The following is a 19,888-nucleotide window of genomic DNA, read 5'->3' as shown; positions in this document are numbered from 1 at the left end:
CATATTGAGAGGTTTTGCCTGTGGCGCACAAGTTTTTTGTAGTTTGTTTGTAGCTGTGGTAGAAAAATGAACAATTAAGAGCTTCTCAGTTCTTATTCCCTAGAAATAATGTGGGAAACGCTTACTTTAGGCCTACTTTAAAACCTTTTTTTGTGAATGCACACCCACTAGACAAGCTAAATGCTTCATCAACAGCAGCAAGCTGTGCTGGACTGCAGTGTGCAAGCTATCAATTATATTATGATTCTTTTCATAATAGAAATACTTTTGTGATGGCCAATCCTTATTCCCAGTGAATGACATGATGTAGCATTATAATCTATGGTCAATCCCTGAAATCAGCAAACGCTGATAAATGCCAGTAATAGCAGGTTCCAATCTGCTGCACAGCAACACAGAGCAGTGGGACAACAATGGTGCCAAGCAAAACAGCTGCTCAGCACTCTCTGCCTTCCCCTATGTGCGTGTGTGTGTGTTGCTATTCAAAATATCGCATGAGCAAGCAGTCAAGTACAGCTCCCTACCAAACAGTGTACAGCAGCAGACATGGATCGATACACCCTTCATTCTAACGCTATAAGCATTGAAACGCATGCATGCACACAACCCAAGCAGTGTGTGAAAGCTTGTCTGAGTCATTTAGCCCCGATACTGGTATGAGCTCCCACCCATAACACCCCCACCCACTCCCAGAGCTCTGAGAGCCCACAAGACAATCAAGGCTTCCATTAATAAGCCGGTGACTCTTCAGCTAGCTCATTATAGCATGGTCACTCCAGAGATGGCCCTCCCAGTATTTCAGTGTAGCTTTAAGGTTGAAAGAGACTAAAGAAGAGAAAAAAAAAAAGAAATGTTGTCTGTGTATGTCTGGACTAAGCCTCCTATAAGTGATCCACCACCCACAGCAGCACTGTGATGTGTTCTTTGAATGTGGGCTGATAATTATGAGGGGACTTGGTGTCTCCCTATGCGCTGATGGAGGGACAAGACTCACTCTTATGCTGCAAATGGACATATTTTAGCATGCTAATTCACATTCACAATTCATATCTTTAAAAAAAAAAAAAAAACAAATGCAATCAGGTAAAATAAACATCAATTTTAAAGCCTGAGCAGTCTAGAAGAATGACCATAAATACGACAGTATTGCATGCCAGCATTTATTTACACTTGCAAATATTGATGCTGACATACTTTCCCTTTAAAGATCATAAGCCTGCATCAGCCACTGATGATGATGCCACACACAGCACAATCAGCCCTCATTTACCGATACACGCAGTAGAAAAATTCCCACCACCCAGACAGACGGGGAAGATTGCCTGAAGGAAACATAGAGGTTGAAGGGTATCAAAGCAACAAATTCATCAAATAGGCCATGGTAGCTCCAGACAGGGGAGAGCAGCCTTGTGGAGACTGATAAGGGTCATATCTGAAGCTTATTTCAGCAACAGGCACCCAAGAGTGGTTTGTTGGGGTCTTTTTAAACATGCACGCACCCGGTAGCATATACCTCCACTCAAGTGCTGAGCTAATTCCCATCATGCCCCCATGCTGGCAGAACATGGACACATGATCACCTCAAATGCACGTAAGATAATTTGATGACGGAGGTGCAACAGAGCTGGGAAAAGGAGTGAATATGCTTATTTGGAAGCGTGCACGAGGAAAGATGTTTTTACCAGTTTTCATAAGGACTAAATGACAGATATCTGCATTGGAGCGTGACAAGAGAAGGTGGGCAGGCAGAAAAAAGGCAAGGAAAGAGGGTGGGTGGGGGCTGCACAGTCATGACTCAGGAACTGCAACTGCCTCACAACAGTCCAACCAACACAGCCTGACAGCTAGCCCAAATAACCAATTAAGAGCTGCGGATGAGAGCCAGCAGAGGCGGGAAAAAGCCTGGGAGCGCCCAAAAAAAGAAAAAAAAAAAAAGAAAAAGAAAAAAAAAAGTGGATCTGACAATGCTGCTGCAAAATCCTGCTTAGGCTTTCTTGCTTACAGGTGTCAGCTCCACACTGCGTTTTTATTACTGCTTGTGCCTTTTAGTCAACTAAGAAAATAAGCCTTTGCCAATCATACATTTAAAAAATATTTATCATAAAAACTGTTGTTTTATCCCCAGTTTTATATTCTGTCAACATCTGGTAGCTCAGCTGCCTGCACACATGTAATTTACTTGAATGCTCAGACAAACAAGCTAAACCTACAAAGCAGCATTCTTATCACACTCAAGCCAAACCATATACATTTCAAACTTCTATATATGACAGTCTGTTTTAACACAATTCTTAGGAAAGAAAAGTAAAAAAGAAATAAGACCGTAGGTGTGGCTACCTCGCCCAGTCTCCTGGTTACCATGAAGAGCAGTCTGTACAGCAGCCTCCATGCTGCTGTGGCCTGCCGCTGGGTCCTCCTGGCCAGCGAGCAGCCCTTCCAACGCAGCCTGCCTCCCCTGGTTGTCGGCATGACAGCTCCACACAACCGTCTCTGGTTGTTTAACTTGCCCAAAATACAGCTTGACCGTCTTGGGAGATTTTTATCTTTCCGTCCTCCCCACCTCTTAATTTTCATCTGATGATTAGTAAATCTCTTCACTTTTCCCTACCCTTTGTCTCCTTCCTTGTGCTCCTTAATTTAATGCTGTCTGTCTGTTAGGCCCCGGTCAGAAGCCTTAGTCTTGAGTACACCTCTGCCTCTCGGGTGGGGTTGGCTTTGATGGAGATCGTGCCATTGATCCTGCATCCTGCCATCCCATAAGCGTAGGCAGGGAAAAAGCGCTTGCTGCTGGCTTGTTTTGCATATCAATCAGTAGTGTAAAGTCTGGCCACATTGGGGAATTCTTTCACTAGAAGCTATTATCATCAGTCTCTTTGCAACAGCATTACTCCCACTATATCTTAAACTTTGCACAATGCCATCCATCCTACTTTCCCTCAGAGATCTCCACTCCTCCTCTTCGGCTCCATGGGACCTCTGCTGTGATTTCCAGAAAGCTGAATGGAGAGGCCAGGAGCTGTACCGGTGTCCAGTCTCTCAATAGCAGCAGTACAATGAAGAGTGTTCTGGCTTGTTACCTCCACACACAGAGGAATGGCTGACTCAAAAATGAGAGGCTCTGATCTAGGGGGTGGGGGGGTAACAGGGCAGGAATGTTAACTATGGCTATAATAGAATAAAACATGATATGCATCACTCAAAGCACAGGATAGAGTCATGGAGGAAATAAACATACGAAGGCTGCTTTTAGAAACAGTTTATGATTAGTGAGGCACTACCAGAAAGGATGTGGACGTCTTGTACAATTTCCTTTAAGTAGACAATTGCTTGTCTAAAAAGACTGCTCCTCATGGATTTTAATCAGCGCTGTAACATCATGAGTAAGCTCTACAATGATTAGATAACACATAAGTAATGTCTTTTGAACAGAATCTGAATTATCAAGAGAATCCTCATAGTTTCTAATCATATTCTGAAATGCCATATGAGACAAGAAGCTCTGCATTTGAGGCATAAAGATAAATTTTAAAGCAGAGGTAGCCATATTCATATATACAGCACCTGTTTAATAATGTTCAACTTTGTTTTGTCCTGTTAAAACAACCCAGTCATATCAGGTCATGCCAATGCTACCCATGCTCCCCGGTCTTGGGTACCATCACATTTGGCTCCAATGATTTTCACCTTGCTTCAGGCTTCTGCCACCTGATCATCTTGGGTTCTTTGTCTTCATGATGCACCTGTGGAGTTTTGCTTAGGGTAGGGTATATTGTCCTGCAGGGGGAAGGCTGCAGCAGCGTGAAGGGAGTGTTTTTAATCTAGTGGGTAGTTCACGTCACAGTACAATGTACAGAAAATCCAGGACCACAGGTTTTCCTGTAAAACATGTCATTCCAATTATATTACTAATGTTTTACACTCAACCTGTCAAGGGTTTTATTTAGCAAATCAGCATTGGGGTTTGTTTTAAATTGACTAATTTAGAACAGCATGACACGGAACACAATTAAGTCCCATTCTAGTCTTTTTGTCCTCAAATTTCTGGCAGAAACACAAGTAAAAAAAAGAGAAAACAACACAGCTGAGCTGCATCAGACTGGCTGGGCTAAAGATAAACACTAAACACCACCTCCATATCACTTTTAAAGCTTCAAATCATGTGCAGAAGCTCTGTGCTTTGCAGATGAAACGTTCCATAAATCAAAGGAGAAGCCTTGTGCTTTAGCCACGGAGGAGTCCTATCTTTGCCAAAATAAACAAATAAATGAGTGGAGAACGATATACAGGCATGCCCCTGGGGTTGGTTTTACCCTCTCACAGGAAACAGCCTCATCATGATGCTGTAAGGCAGCGAAAGAGAGGGAGCAACCGCCCAGTGGCCAGTAGGCAGCTCGGTGATTCATTTGCCATGTTAGTGGGCCATAGTGCCACGATGCCACCTTCTTTTCAAAAGCCCAATAAAAAAAAGACAGACTCATAAATCAAACACAGCAGTGGGGAGGAGAGAAGATGATGAGGGGGTGGGCCGTCCCGTCGCGCTCCACTCAAGCCCCATTTACGCCTTTTATTATTCATCCTTAACAAATATTATTCTGCCGAGTCTCGGAGGACTTTGGAGAGGAGTGTGTTTTAATAATGAAGCCAGCTCCAGATTAAAGCACCCATTCTACTCAGTCCCCCAGGCTATTCAGGCCCACTCCACTAGATGACTGCTGGTACAAAGGCAAAAGAATCGCAGCATTATACATTATTCTAATTCCAAGATGCCTAAAAATAAATAAAAGTGGAAATGTATGTTGATGACAAACAAGTATGTAGAGTTAATGGCAGCCAAGGTCTGGATAAAAACTCTGAATCAGGTGAATCAGATGTTTAGGATAAAAACTAGACATGCCATACAACTGCTAAAAATAACATAACTTATACTAAAGTCAAATAAGTAGACCTTTATGAAAGTAACTACTTATAAAAGCTGTAAAAACCAGTCCTGCTATATACTGAACCAAAACGGAAGTCCATTTCTTGAGACATACAGTACTTATTTTACTAATGCACTTAAAAAAAACTGTTGCATTCTCTGACCATAACATAGATTCACAATTGTGAGGATATTTTAACAGGAATTTGTGGGTTGCATGAACATTCACAGCTCAAGTGTGAATCCTTATAGTATCAGTTTTCTCAGTTAAAACACACCCACAAGCAAACAGCAAATCGGCCCATAATTACCGGCTGTTTGTCCCCCTTGGTGTCCCTGTGGCAGGGCAGGCAGGCAGTCATGTCTTCAGCCAGGCAGGCCAGTTTGTCCTTGAGGATCCGTCCCAGGCTGAGCAGCCCAGATCCCAGAAAAAGTTCCTTCTCCTCGGCTTCACAGCCAGATGACCAAAACCAGCACATGGCCAAGAGAGACCACAATGCATGGGCTGGTGACTGTTCGTGCAAGAGGGCCATTAAGGTGGTGGTGTAACGGCACAGCCGGGCATCTTCACTGTTCCTTGTTCGGGTCACAGTTGGTGCAGCTGACGAACTGGCAGCCCCCAGTGAGCTCATTCCAGCCAGGCTGGTATCATAGTGGGTTGGGGTCCCAAGTGTTTAACTCCAACTTGTTTACAATAAAGTCGACTGACAAGAGAGGACTTGCATTAACTGGTCTGCCAGCAATAAGCCCAGATTATTAGCCTGCTCACAGCCAGATGGTAGCTGATGGGCTTAGTCATAACACACACACACACATTCCCAAATTACCCCCCTCAACTCCCATCCAACAGCCACACACACGGCAGCCGGGTGAAGGAGATTCTCTAACGTTAAGGGAGGAAATGCAAACAGCTCCAAGGAAGATGATGATAAGGAAGACCACGTTTGAAGAAGAAGCATGCAAATATCTCTAGGCATATCTTTTTGAAGTCTGGGAGCCATGATAAGAGAGGAGAGCCAAGACCCTGCTTTCAATTCGCACATTTTTAAGAAGTGTTAAAACACCTCAGACTCTTCTCGTCCACTGAGACCAGTAAAAATAAAAAGAACAGACATACCAGGGGGATAAAAGAAGAAGAGATATAGCTTAATAGCAGAAATGCATGTAGGCCTATTTTCTAGTATTACTTATTAGTAAAAACCTAATAACATCAGTTCCTTAATCTTTAATTTTTATTCTTTGGCTTTCAGCCCAGTATGAGACTGTTCCTGTTTTAGTGTGCAGTGGTTTGTTTTACTTATTGGTTTTATTTGTTTATATTTGTTCTTTTAAAATTGCTTATTGTTTTAAAACCATTTTTAAAACAATGAACAATTATTTTATTATATTTTATGATATTATTTATTTCCTGGTTGATTTTTGTACTTTGTGTTGCTTTGTCCATTTATGTACAGCACTTTGTTTCAGCTGTGGTTGTTTTAAAGGGCTATATAAATAAAGTTGAGTTGAGTTAATCAAGTGGATCAAGCTGAATCTCACCAAACTGAGCCAGACAGAGCATGGACCCAGTTACATCGTATAGTAAGTCCACTCACAAATGCTCTTAGTAAAATGTCTGGTCTGGACAAAAGCAAAGAGGCTTAATATGTCTAACCTTTGGTTTAAAGCAAGACATGAATGCCTATTTACAACATGCCAAACTGTAAATTACAGAGTGTATGAATAATAGAGTATTTACTACATGATGAAACTGACATTAAAGTTGCATATCAGTAACTAACAGCAAAATATTACCTGTGTTCATAAATTAAGAGAGAAACGTTGCTTTATGGGATTCAACCAACTACTGGTTAGCGCTTCAGACATCTACGGTTGTTTTTAATGAAATATATATAAAAAAAAAAAAGGAGGCCCTTGACCTAGTCTGGTTAATACAAGACAGAAGAATGAAATAGCTTAATGTTTTAAAGCTGCACTACTGAACTTTGGCAGATTTTCTCAATGACTCTTTTCTTATCTCTTGTTCTGACCCTTTCCTTCCGATAATATCCTCTTCTTTCATGAATCAGCCATGGTGCGTGCTCAAAACGGCTAGTGTGTTGATATCCAGTTGCTGGTGCTGTTAAGCAAAATGCTGCGGTGAAGTGACGCAGTGTCCTAGAAATAAAAGTTGTAGTGCAGTTTCTCAGCCTCGGTACGCTGCTGGGCAGCGATGACTCCAGGAATGTGCATAATTAATCAGTCAGCATACAAATGAGTCAGAAACTCATATTTTTAAGGTCAGGGAATTACATTTTGGTTGCATCCGTACCACAGATATTAATGCTAGAGATTTAGCCGTCAGTCAAGATTAAACTGATAGTATCAGTAAGTCCAGCTCTTCACTGCAGGCTCTTTGCAAAAGAAGTAGGTAAAATATTCCTACAAGCCTAAATACATTCAATTTAATATCAATGCAGACTTCTTTTTGAGGAGCTGAAAGCAGCAAAACTACAATTTGAAATCTCTGAATTATGGTGATGCATAGAGCACACGGCTACTTTTAATTTCTCCTCAACTCATCTTTCCACCCTATATCCATGTCAAATCAATTCAATCCGGGGTGCCTCATGGGAGTTATCAGGGACCACTTCAGTTGATCAGCAATCGATTAGTTATGCTCATAACAGAAGCACAGCATAAAGTTACACCAGTTGCTACGGTGGTTTATGGCTAAATGTTTCATTAAATAACTCCCAAGCACAGCACAAGAATCGCAATCAGTATCCTGAGGGTAAACAATAACATTAAAAAAACACCAAGAACAGAATTCAGTCAAAACCACAGACAAAGAGAGAGAGAGAAAGAGAGAGAGAGAGAGAGAGGGGGGAAAAAAACAGATTTCTCTTCTGCAAAAACCACAAATTGGAATGCAATGGACCAATTAATCAAACGAATTCAGTCTAGTGAGGCAGCTGAGTACAAGGTGTGACAACAGGCTTGAAATGAGTCCTTCCGTTCCATCCATCTCCATTGACTTTCATCGGCAGCGTTCATGCGCGCGTGGTCTTATATGCTGATACATGGCCGATTTCCTATCCGGTGACTCGATTTCTTTCTCCCCACAGTGGAGAGCAAAAACTGATAGCTGAGCTATGATTAAATCCAGCTCTGCATGGCAACAAAAATGTTGTTTACAGCACCAATATCTCATCCTGTGTTTCATCTTTGCCTCTTTTTTTTCCTTTTTCAAATTCTCTTCACAGTGGTTGCCTCTCCCTAATGAAAAAGGAGAGCTTTGCCTCCTTTTTTGTCTCATATGTATACAATGACAGTTGTGACACACCTATACTCTAATCATCCCCCAGTAAAAATACAAAACGGCAGGGAGCTGAGCAGCAAGCAGCAGTGCTGCAGTGCAGATCTCAATAGTGGAACTGACTCATGTCGCTGGGCAAACAGAAGGAGAGACGAATAGAGCCAGCGCAGAGATCAGAAGAGTTTTCTTTTCTAATCCACCTTCTGGTTGAACTTAGGTCAGATACTACACAGCATCTTCTGAAACAAGCAGACCAGAAGCAATTAACAATGTTTCCTGGATATTTGGCCTGGATTTTCCTTTAAATATTCCCTGATGAAAATAAGCACTGTACTAATGCTGGTTCCCTTTTCATTTGCCCCATATTTAATGGTGGGCAAATTAGCCAAACATGCACTCACAATTATAATAACAATTACAGTACACAGCTTCGGAGGACATGAAATATTAGCTGAATGACTTTAGAGAAGGTGAATATGCACCAACATGCACTCATCAGCTCTCAGGCTTTCTGCCATGTCTACATCATTAACACATGGCTTTTGCAGTGACCACACGCACCCATTAGTGCTCTCAAACATCAGCTTACAGATTTTCCTGTATTACATTACAACATTGCTAAGGCATAATTCCCAAGGGGACAGGCCCACACTCCGTTTAATGACTTCAGTAAAGTCAGTTTACATATCAAAAACCTGACAGGACAGAAATAGATATGCAATCTGCCGTAATTCATTAGGGACGAGTGTTTGGCATGTTTATAGAACAGATATTTCTGTAAAACAGTTTGAAAGGAAGACTGGTATTAAATGCAGTGTGCTGTAGCAAAGCCAAGACTCTTAAAGAGAAACAGCCACAATAAGGCAGAAAAATACCTATTAAATTATTTTAAATACATTATAAGAAAACTACAACTCTTCACTGGACTTACACCCTCAAACATCCTTGTCTGTATATGCATGTATAAATGTGTTTGCTGCAGGACAACCTCTTTTCTCAGTGTCTGTGTGACAGTAATAAGCTGTGTTTATACCAGTGGCTATGATGGACTATCCTAATTATGGTGATGCTACAGATTGCTGCCAGTCTAGTTTGTGACAGCCTCAAAGCTGCCAAATAAGTGGGAACAAGCTCACAATAAAATGCATAGTTGTTGTGAGCTTCTTTTTTCCCCCTTGCACAACCCTGGAAGGAAAGAGATATAGTGTGTGATGAAATACAGTCTTTCTAGCACCCGAGCCCCTCCTACCTTGCTGTGCTGAACAGGCCTGTGTGCGCAGTGGGAGTGACCGTTCTCCAGTCCTACGCACAAAGACTCTCCACAGTCAACTGCAGCACAAACATCTGTGAAGAAAGAGCAGAGGAAAATCTGTTTGTGTGTGACTTTTATGTCGTACGCTTATATATCAAGCTCTGCCTCCCTATTGGGGTTTTTTTTTTTTTTTTTTGCTCAAGCTCATCCTCTCAGCCACAAAACAAACAATGCTGGCTTGTCATCACCTGAAACCAACATAGGTGTCTGGCAGTTGCACGGAACTTAAATATATATCCAACCTAAAAACAGCAAGGGTATTTATTTGTCCCAAAAAAAGAAAGAAAGCTCTAATTAAAAACTCTGTTATCTCTTTCAATGTTCAGACAAGAAGCAGATTAAGTTCAATGCTACTTCCTTTCAAATCTCTTTAAATAATAACTATATTTGCATATTAAGCATTATTACAATACAATAAAGATTATTTTAAATTCAGGGTCTCAGGGACAAACTCCAGAAGTTGGCACATGAAAAGACGTTACCCCTGACTGCATCCTGGGAGGTAGGCCAATATGACTGCATGAAAAGTAACTAAACAAATCTATCACTGCTAGAGCTTCTAAAGATATCCAAGATATCTAATCCTCTGCTTTCACTTCTCCTCTTTTTATACGTGGACATCAGCCTAAAAGACTACAACGTGACAGATGTCTTCTCTCTAGAATGGAAATCTTTTGTTATTCCCGTCTGACAAGTGTTAATTCCTCCACTGTGAGTTTACCTCCCTGCCTCCCTCCTATATCAGCATGCCTGGAACAATGCGCCCTCTAGAGGTGGATTGAAAAACTGCAGGTGCTTTGATCAAACCAACTGCAGTAATGAGGCCTTCAAGTCATTAATCCCCTTCGTGTTCTATTATGTTAGTACTGGACTAATGAGTTGCTATAATTAAGATGACACTTAGCATTTTCTCTGAAAATGGCTCTTGTTTTTATGCACTAAAAATGTGCTATGCACGTTTTGAAGGAGACCATCAGCTGTGCTTTGACAGTTCAGCTCTGCAGATCAGCCGATCCAATGTCATTAAGTTCATATCATCAACCGACAACATCCTGTGTTCAAGCTTGCATGCCATACCCTTAACTAAGCATGCATCTTTAAAAAAAACAAAAAAAACAAAAAACAAAAAACAAAACAAAGCAAAATAATTCTGAGCTTACAGATGATATTTCTCAGGCTAAACCTCCCTTACCTTCATTGCACGGCTTCAACAACAAACTGCTCCTCTACCAGCTGGCATCAGCTGTGTTTGTGCAGCGACATGGGTGACCTTACTCCTCAGTTCTGACACCTCTTGTCCACGGTGATATTAAACTAAGCTGACGGGATAATATTCATTCATAAAGATAAAGAGCACTCTGTGGTCAACAGCCCCACTTGGCCTTTCCTCCCCTAGGAAGAACAGCAAAATCTATCTTAGTTTTTTTCCTTTTTCTGCTTCTTTTAGCTCTTTTCCTGTGTAAAGAGAGCGTGTAACTTCTGAGGAAGTTACACGCTCTTAACTAAAACGGAAGTGAAGTGGTTGTCATGTGGGTGAAGTGACATAACTACCCATCATCTTAGAAGACACTTCTAATCTGATCAATGGACCATGAGTTTTAGTTTTACATAAATAAACTTGCAGAATGGAACCCCAATATTAAATCCAGTAAAATAAAAAAGAAAACTAGGATTAAACCTGAAGATGCAGTCATTTCTAGTTGTTTGCCCACAGAACAAGACGTTGAACCAGTAAAGGCCTGATGCAGCTCTATGGGTATTGCAGTTCTTACACTTTAAAGACAGATCTGGTCCCAAAGTGTTAAACTGCTAACCGTTCATATACACAGAGAACTAACTAATGACCTCAACTACATGTCTGTTGGTATTATAAATTGTCGCTGCATGTTGGTTAACGCACCTGATGAGGACTTTGCTCTGTGGTGTTTGCTAAGAACCTCCTGGTTATGTTTGCAGGGATGGGCCAGGCAGTCTGAAGCCATAACTGGCACCACCAGACCATCCCGCCTCAGCCTCAGGTGCAGGGTTTGTTCAGCAAACAGAGTCTGGATCAACCCCAGGTCCAGACCTGACACACACCGGCCATTCAGCACCAGGATCTCGTCACCTGGACGGAGACCTGAGTGCAATGTGAGTGTGTTTAAAAGGAGAAGCAGACCATATTTGTTATTATTACTGGTGATTATAGGAATTAGGACAGAGTGAGCAAGTAAGCAGGCACCTTCAATGAAAGCCAGTCCATCAGGGAGTACTTCACTGACAAAAATCCTGCTGTTCTTCTGGCTGTCTATATGACCCGTTACTGCAAAACCTGGAAGGAAGATTTAAAAAAAAAAATATCATAAGCTTGACATAAAGCAACATCCTCAACCAGGTGGAAATCCATCTATACACATCTGACTCACCATAGTCTGCAGAGCTGCTTGGCCTTCTCATTTGCAGCGTAAACATATTAAGTGGGACAACCTCCAGCTGATCACTAACCTAAAGGGTGATGTTAAACAAATAAATAAATATGGAGAACAAAAGGAGATGATGATGAAGATTTCTGCATGTCTAAGTTGAACTGTGCATGCTTCCTCTTCTCACCACATCCTGGAGGAACTCGCCAAGTCCTACATATCGAACCTCCACATCCTGTCCTGCTCGTCTGTGCAGTCGGAGGCAGTGCGCGCCCGGGTCCAGCTGTTTCACCTGTTTACACAACAGCCCCTTAATGCTCATCGGCCTGTGTGCACAACGTAATCTGACATATTTCATGCACCAACACTTATCCTGGCAGCTGCTATGCAGCTTTGCTGTGAATTATTCACGACTTTACACTTGGTGATAAAACATAAAAACGAGGTGCCCAAGGGACAGCATGCATGTTATGTGTGTATGAGTCTATTTATGTACATCCATTCACTGAGGACAATTGGAAGTTGGGCACCAGATGAGTAAGTGTTAGTCAATTTTGCAAAATTTAACCAGATCTACTACTCCAGATGTTTTAGAAAATGTCATCCGACTATCAAATCACATGTTTATATAATTCTATGTGACTGGATGTCCATATTAGACAACTAAATCCAATTGACAATACTATTTGTTTTCTTTTTTATTTTACTGCAACTGTCAGATATATTGTTCTCACACTATGGTGACATGATTTTGAAAACCAACCTTGCAGGCTTCACAGAGAAGGTCGGCAGCTGTCTGTTCTCTTTTGACTGAAACTTGGATTGTCAGGCCGTCTGGCATGTGGACGCATGTCAGCATGTCTGAGGTGCCACCGATACTGTCCCAATTACCACCCTCAGGGGGCGACATGGAGTAGATGTTGGTCAGTACATCCAGTCTCTTTAAGGGAGAGGGAAGTAGGAGAGCAGCATTACATGGAGAGAGAGGAAAAGAGCGTATGAGAGACGTAAACAGGGAAAAGGAGGGAGTGGGTTAGAGTCACAGTACACAAATCAATACAGTTCCATTAGTCTAAATGCTTGGCTGTGGATCAAGCTGCAGAGCAAAGATATACAATTAGCCTTTCAGAAATTCATTTGACGATATAGATGGCAGTTGCTCCACATTATAGACATCATAATGACTGTGTACACAAGACGACTGGCAAGGGCCAACTGGCAGGTCTAGACATCTAGATGATATCTGAAGAGTTTTGAAGGAGTCAATTTTTTCTAAAAGCCAAGTGATGTAAGGGGCCAATTTTTTCAAAACCAGTCCAGCATCCTGGAGGTAATTATGTGTTGTATTATTTGTGGCATTAGCAGTAAGGTCTGAGCTGGGTATTAAGGTGGGGGCTGGCCTCACAGGCAGCCATTTTGGGCTTTTGGTTGCGACTCAGTGTCTCTGGAGAGAAAACGCCGCTGCTGCAATTGAGGGGCTGGGGAAGGCACCACAGTGCAGCCCAAAAAACCACAATTATCAAGGCCCTAGATCATGAAGAAAGGCTCAATCACGCTAAATGTACTGACGATACCAAGTTTAACTGAGGATTGGACCAAGAGGGATAATTATACATGTTTTAGGGGATCTTAAAATGATGATTGGTGTGAGAGTGTCTGTGGTTTTCTGAGTGATGTGTGTGTGAAGTTTTTTTGTCCATTTCATTGGTGGGTTGCTTGCTGCTGATGAATCACCTCAAGATCAGAAAGACCTTTTTCCCCTGCCAGAGAAACAGCCCAAAGTGACAAGCAGAAGTTTCTTGATTCAAAGCACTTCTTATCTCCACACACGTAAGTAGGGTTCTCGGTGCAACTCTGAACATCACAATATGATGTCTGTCTGTCCAAAGTTTGTCCAAAAATAAAGGCGACCTGTGTTCCTACAGAAATGTTTACCACACTTGTCAGGAAAATGAGCACAAGGTACCACTTTAGCTAGCATCCATTCCTGCAAGCACCTTTTGGGATGTGAAGTCATGCTTGTCATAGCAACCAGTGTGCATAACAACCTCATCTGTGTCACAGCAACATCAGCGTAACCAGAAAAACTAAAATTTTGTTTCCTGACTAAGGGCTGACTAAGACTCACTCATTCATGGTTAAAGAAAGGACGGACAGTTGCCAGGTCAACGTTCCACAAACAGTTGCCAAGCGTATAGTGCAGCCACGTGCTGGACTTCAATAAGCACTCTGTGTGGCAAGTGTGTGTGTGCCATTTATGCTTGGGCTCAGCCAAATACTTCAGAGTTTCCTCTAAAGTGTGGAAATTATTTGCCACGGAACCAGTCTCAGTCCTGGAGCTTCTAAAGATGGAACATGGAATAACGGATGCTGCACAAAAAGCAACCACAAAAAAAAAAAGAAAACACCCCTTAGCAACACATATTATGGCTCTGCCTCGAATATGACCGCTTTTTTTTTTCATTTCTATTTTCAAGATTATTACTCTTCGTTTTCTTAAAGCTCCACCCAATCTCCTCCTTTTTACTGACTTACACACAAGGTGACAACAGTGGGCTTCCACATGGGCATTCTGACTGCTCCCAGGCCAGAATTTTAGAATTACAGCAGCATGTGTGTTTTCAGAGGTAGTGAAGCGTGCTTAGAGGCAGTGACAGAGGGAGCGGATCAGTGTTTCATGGATGAGAGGTGGTGATGTGCTGGCCAGTGAAATAAAAAAACATTCCTTCAATAGCATTTCATTCTGTCTATAGGAGAGGAATGAAAAGCACAGGAATTAAAACACAACTTTACACTTCTTTAAGTGTAAGTGTGGAAATGCATGCATTTAGTTGCTACACCTAGAATAATGCAAGTCATGCTTTTTTTTCCTAGAAGACATAACATATCGACTCACACAACTGCTGACAGAAAGAGTAGGCGGAAAGAGAAGTTGCAAAACTCTAATATTTAACCTCTACATAGAGCCAGACAGCTGAAAAACCATCAAGTCCATCCCTTATAGGCGTTTGTTTTTCCCCAAGCTACAACTATACATCCACGAGGACACACTCAGATACACCCTTAACTTGACTTTTCTGCAAAGGATTAGAGGAAGACGACTGGATATTAGAGTAATTCTCAGGATTTGAGGCCCAAGTAGTACAACAGGCGCAAAATCATCAAGACAGAAATGAAGAACTGCATGTGCAGGGGGGAAAAGCAGCTCTGCTAGCCTCTCACTGAATCAAAATGGATCTTTGTGATGACCCATTTTATTTCTGTTAGACTCTAAGTGAGGTTTAAACATTCAGCCAACAGGAAAGCCACTGCATTTAAATCAACATTAAAGCATCAACCTAATGAAAGCCATTATTGTCTTCTTAAACCACTTCCTGTTACAAGTTTCTTTCTAGACCCTAAATAAAGGCAGTTTTAACACTCGCCACATTGACCACAGACTCCTACTATGAATCATCACCGCATCCTGTTAAACTGTGATCTTAATAACATCCATTTTGGTCAGTCTGAAAGTCCCCATTATGCTCATCCATCAGAGCTTCACTTCATCAGGACTAATACTTTTTGGCTTTTTTTCTTTTGGAGGGTGGCGCGGAAACTGCATCATATAAATCTAATTTCTGTTGCGCTAGCAAACAGTTGTCTACATTAGCATTTATGCCTACCTTTTTGTTCATTTTCGGCTAAAAGTAGCTGTCTGCTTCTCCTGAAATCAGCAATATAATAATTTTCCTTAACAGGGATTATAAGACCAGAACAATGAGCTAAATATAAAAGAATTTTAAAAGGTGGTTAAAGCAATTAAAACTAGCCTTCAAATCCCATCTCCCTGCCAGGAATAGTGCAGGACACAGTTCAATTATTGCTACAAGGGACAACTGTAGACTACTACAACAGGAATGGGTGGCATTCAACTTAAGGCTGACAATTTTTTGAAAGCATGACTTTAGAAGAAAATTACGGTAGTGCTGGACTCTAACAACTTGTGCTAGCTGCTAGTTTGTGTAGTGTAACTGATGACTAAAGCTAAACTACTACAACCATTTCATGCAGAAATAAATGACAGATTCTTTCCCACTAAAAGACAAAAAATAGATGTTAGTGGCTTTAAAAAAAAAAAAAAGGAATATATAAATATCCTCATGTACTGATCCTTACTGCTTCAGAATAAGGAGCTTCTCACTCCACTAACAGATTCTTGTCAATAACTGGGTTTCAGCCCGAATCATACCCTTCCAACAGTCTAATTAAAGAGGTCATTTTCATTTTCATTTTGTTTCCTTTCCATTACTGGTCTATGTGGCTTTTTGAGCTTTTAAACGGTGCCTACAATTTCGACACCTCAAGTCAAAACTGATTTTTCTTAAGCTGACTTTTCTTCTGTTGCATGTCTCTACGTCACTGTGTTTGGCATTCCTCAAACTACAGAGGCAGCAATGTTCTTCTCTTTTTTTTTTAAATCAAAGTATGTGCCTTTCTGCAGGGAAACCTTAAAGAAACAAAGCTAAAATTATTTCAGAATTCTACAAAAAGTTTTGAGAGAAACAAGATGTTATTTGAATATTAAAGGAAGTAAACCAGTGCTTCTGGCTTGTTTTTATGGCACACTGACATTCGTTAAGCACATTCCTAAAGCCGTTGTTGCCCTGTTGCAGGTGGGCACCAAAGTGCAAAAATCTGCCAAAATTTAGCAGCGCTGCTTCAATGTGTGAAATTAATAAGGCTGATCTAAAAGGTGAAATGATGTGAAGCATAGTTTCAACAATATTTCACACTTTAGTGATGCAGATATTTAACAACTCAACAGTCTTCTGGTCAGAATACACACTTGTCAGTCATTCAACATGTTTGCCTTACACACATATACTCAACACACATTTATGGTACAGGTATGTACTGGACCCCTGTTCACATACTGGTTTTTAAACATGGTTCTATATACTGGACCTCTCCTGTTAGACATGCTGTGTTTATCCTGCAGACACCTGCAAATCAACATGAAAGGAATCTCTGCTTTGATCCTGAACAAGTAATGTACTCAGGCAGAAGCAGACATACATTTTAATCCCCTAACAGGTACAAACGCTATGCGTAACAACATCTTTACACAGCTCGGTATCAAAGCTGTGAAAGACAAGCAGAGGTCAAAGTAAGAGAAGACCCATTTCTGTCATTGATACTTCACGCTCTACCTGACAAGTGTAAGAAAGGTTGGCTCTGACAGCAGTGGAATTTTTTTTTGAAGATATATCAAGAGATCCACAAACCAGAACGGACAAAATTACTGAATTTTCTGACTCACCTCAGAGCTTCTGGGAGGCAGGGCGTATGTCTGACCTCCAGCAATGCTCTCAAAGATCTGAAATCAAGATGCAGACCGTTAGATGCACAGACGAGGGGGCACCACACTGGCTGACTCATAAACGTTACTACAGCAACACAATATTAGGCACACAGACAGCACTAGTATCTAGGTAGTTAATTAAAAACTACTTGTGGCGAGAGGAGGACTTTGATATTGCTTCCAAACAGGATCTGCAGTGTTTGAAGGTGCATTGGTGGAAATATGCTGTGTGTGTGTTAGCAGAGTGGTTTCTGTGTTGCAGAGATAAAAGAGAGGCCAAGCCGTCTCCCTACCTCCAACTACATCCACCCATCTGTGCTGAAGTATCTTGATTCTGGATTAGTTCTAGCTTTCTCAACCTCCTCTTTGGTTTGTGACTGTATGCTGCATGCTGTGTTTGGCTAAGTCAGTGTATCTATAATACAGCTGTAACAGTAAGAAGTCCGTTAGATGAAGGGAGGGCATCAGTCCTTATTCAAACAGGCTGCAGTCATTAGGTTTGCCCCAGCAGTTTGTTGTTGTGCAGTAGTAACATAAGTGGCACAACTGCATACAGAAATTTATTCCTTACAAGGTTGTAAGGCAAAGCTGCTCGTATTATGCTACAAAACCATAAGCTGAGGCTGGATTTTCTCCATCGTGATGGGATCCAAATTTCTGTTTAAAACTGGTGACTTGTAGAGCCTCAAGATTATTTTTCTATAAAAACAATCCCAGCAAAAATAAAACACTCTCGATTCCCTGTCATGACAGTAAGAAGCCTTGCCTGACCTCTGATCTGCAGACTATCTCCCTCCCAGCATGGGCACATTTATGAAGTGCCTGTAAACAGTGCTGCTTCGCTGTAAACTATCTAATTTTAGAAAGCTTTACCAAGTCTCCCACAAATCCTCAGACCTTGGCCTACTTCCCACAGTCGACTGACGGCCAGCTCCCTACTGTAGCTGCGCTAAGAGGAGAGAGAAGAAAGGTGGAGGAGGACATGACTTTGGGGCAAGGTTCCTGAACGCAGCCTCACAGTACTAAACGGGATTTAGGCTTAGTCAACACAGATGAGTCAGTATGGAAATTGTGGGAGAAGGACGGCCGGGTAACGCTCTGATGTTTAAGCTCTGAGAAACAGGGTTTGAAAGAGAGGACAATGGTGAGAAGAGCTGGGGGAGAGAGTGAGATAAAATGTGAGGTTTAAGAGATTAAATACGCACTGGAAAAAGAAGCTGATGGTGCATTTGAGTTGGGGCAAAAAGGGGATAAATGGAGGGGCAAAAGTGAAGGAAAATGACATGATACCTTAAAGAAAGTAGAGTAAGAAAACCTGAGAAGGTTTTAAGTGCATGGAGGAGAGCTTGGCTCCTTAGACAGCCCCACTATCCAAACCCGTCTGAAGCAAAGACGTCTCTCTTTGTGTCACAGGAGAGAGCAGCCAAAGAGCTGATGATGTCATTTAAAATGGCCACGACTGAATTTCCCATCGGGGAGTTAAACTGAATTTAAACTGCAGTGATTTCTCACTTTAAAAAAAAAACAAACAAAAAAACAGCAGATGTCCAGGAAAACCTAGCGTTCTAAAAAATCCCTTCAAGCACTAAGCAGCCATTAACTGCTCCTTATTAGCCTCCAAGTAAAGACAAAAAAAGACCAGAAAACACTGAAAAAAAAAAAGAGTTTGTAAGAGTCGGGAAACCTGGGGGGCAAAATAAAAAGAGGCTGTTTAATATTTAGCATCTTTACACCAACCATCTGCTGGTGTCTGCGGGGCTGAGGAGAGAGAGGAGAATGCCATCTACCACATATGGCTTTTAATAATTCATGTGTGTGCTGCAGCGCCACCTTGGCCTTCTGCGCCGCGAAATGTAACTGTGCCTCATTAGGCCGGCCGGCTGGAGATCCCACAAAGAATAACACATGCATGCATACCTGGACATTGACAGACGTGCGCAAATGCATAAACAGATATATAACGGAGCAGGTGGGGGATAGGTGAGGAGGCAGGAGGGAGGGAACATTTTGTGAGCAGTCAGGTGTTGGGAATCACCTACAGAAGAATATGATTAGCTCAAGCGGCGTTAGCCCAAAAACAAAGAGATCAGACTGAGGTCACAGTATTAAAACATGCTAATGAGCAGAGCTCTATGAAGTACTTGAGTAAACGAGTGCTTGCTCAGTATCCTCTAGGGGCTTTACCTTCAGAGCAGAGTGGTGCATTTTTGTATTGATAAACAAGCAGCCTGCACAAGCCTAATTACTAATCTGAGATTTAGACCCCCCCCTCCTTCCACCTGGGTGAGGAATGCTCCCATGTGTTTATGCTGATGGGTGGTTTGCACTCAAACTTGGTATAAAGCAGGAGGGATGTGAAATTATGTGCTTTTAATTAATAAAAACTCCCTTGTGGGTAAAATGTGCTGAAAGCACTCCATGATTGTAACAATCTCTTGTTTTTATTCATGTCAGTGCAAGCAAAGTACACACATGTAAGCAAAATGGAAACATGACTTAAGGTTGTTTCTTTAACAAATATGCACAACATGTACCGAGTGTGTGAATATCAATATGAGCAGTATTTCCCCAAAGAGCAAAAGCGTGCATACACACATTTACAGTATGTGTCAAC

At 41.6% G+C, this 19,888-nt stretch overlaps 1 protein-coding gene across 4 annotated transcripts in view; it reads right to left on the bottom strand.

The window, feature by feature from the left end:
* tiam2a (TIAM Rac1 associated GEF 2a) overlaps window positions 1-19,888 on the bottom strand; it is a 62,249-nt gene that overhangs the window by 9,869 nt on the left and 32,492 nt on the right. For all 4 annotated transcript variants that reach the window (XM_041971075.1, XM_041971073.1, XM_041971074.1 and 1 more), the window contains 7 exons: window positions 17,233-17,289; window positions 12,694-12,870; window positions 12,118-12,222; window positions 11,934-12,012; window positions 11,750-11,839; window positions 11,429-11,647; window positions 9,466-9,560 (listed from right to left, as the gene is read on the bottom strand). In XM_041971075.1, the coding sequence (XP_041827009.1) occupies window positions 9,466-9,560; window positions 11,429-11,647; window positions 11,750-11,839; window positions 11,934-12,012; window positions 12,118-12,222; window positions 12,694-12,870; window positions 17,233-17,289 (822 nt within the window). The remainder of the gene's footprint in view (window positions 1-9,465; window positions 9,561-11,428; window positions 11,648-11,749; window positions 11,840-11,933; window positions 12,013-12,117; window positions 12,223-12,693; window positions 12,871-17,232; window positions 17,290-19,888) is intronic.

This window comes from Melanotaenia boesemani, chromosome 20 (assembly GCF_017639745.1).
Source record: "Melanotaenia boesemani isolate fMelBoe1 chromosome 20, fMelBoe1.pri, whole genome shotgun sequence".
Classification (NCBI taxonomy): Eukaryota; Metazoa; Chordata; class Actinopteri; order Atheriniformes; family Melanotaeniidae; genus Melanotaenia; species Melanotaenia boesemani.
This window is presented reverse-complemented; position numbering and strand designations above follow the sequence as displayed.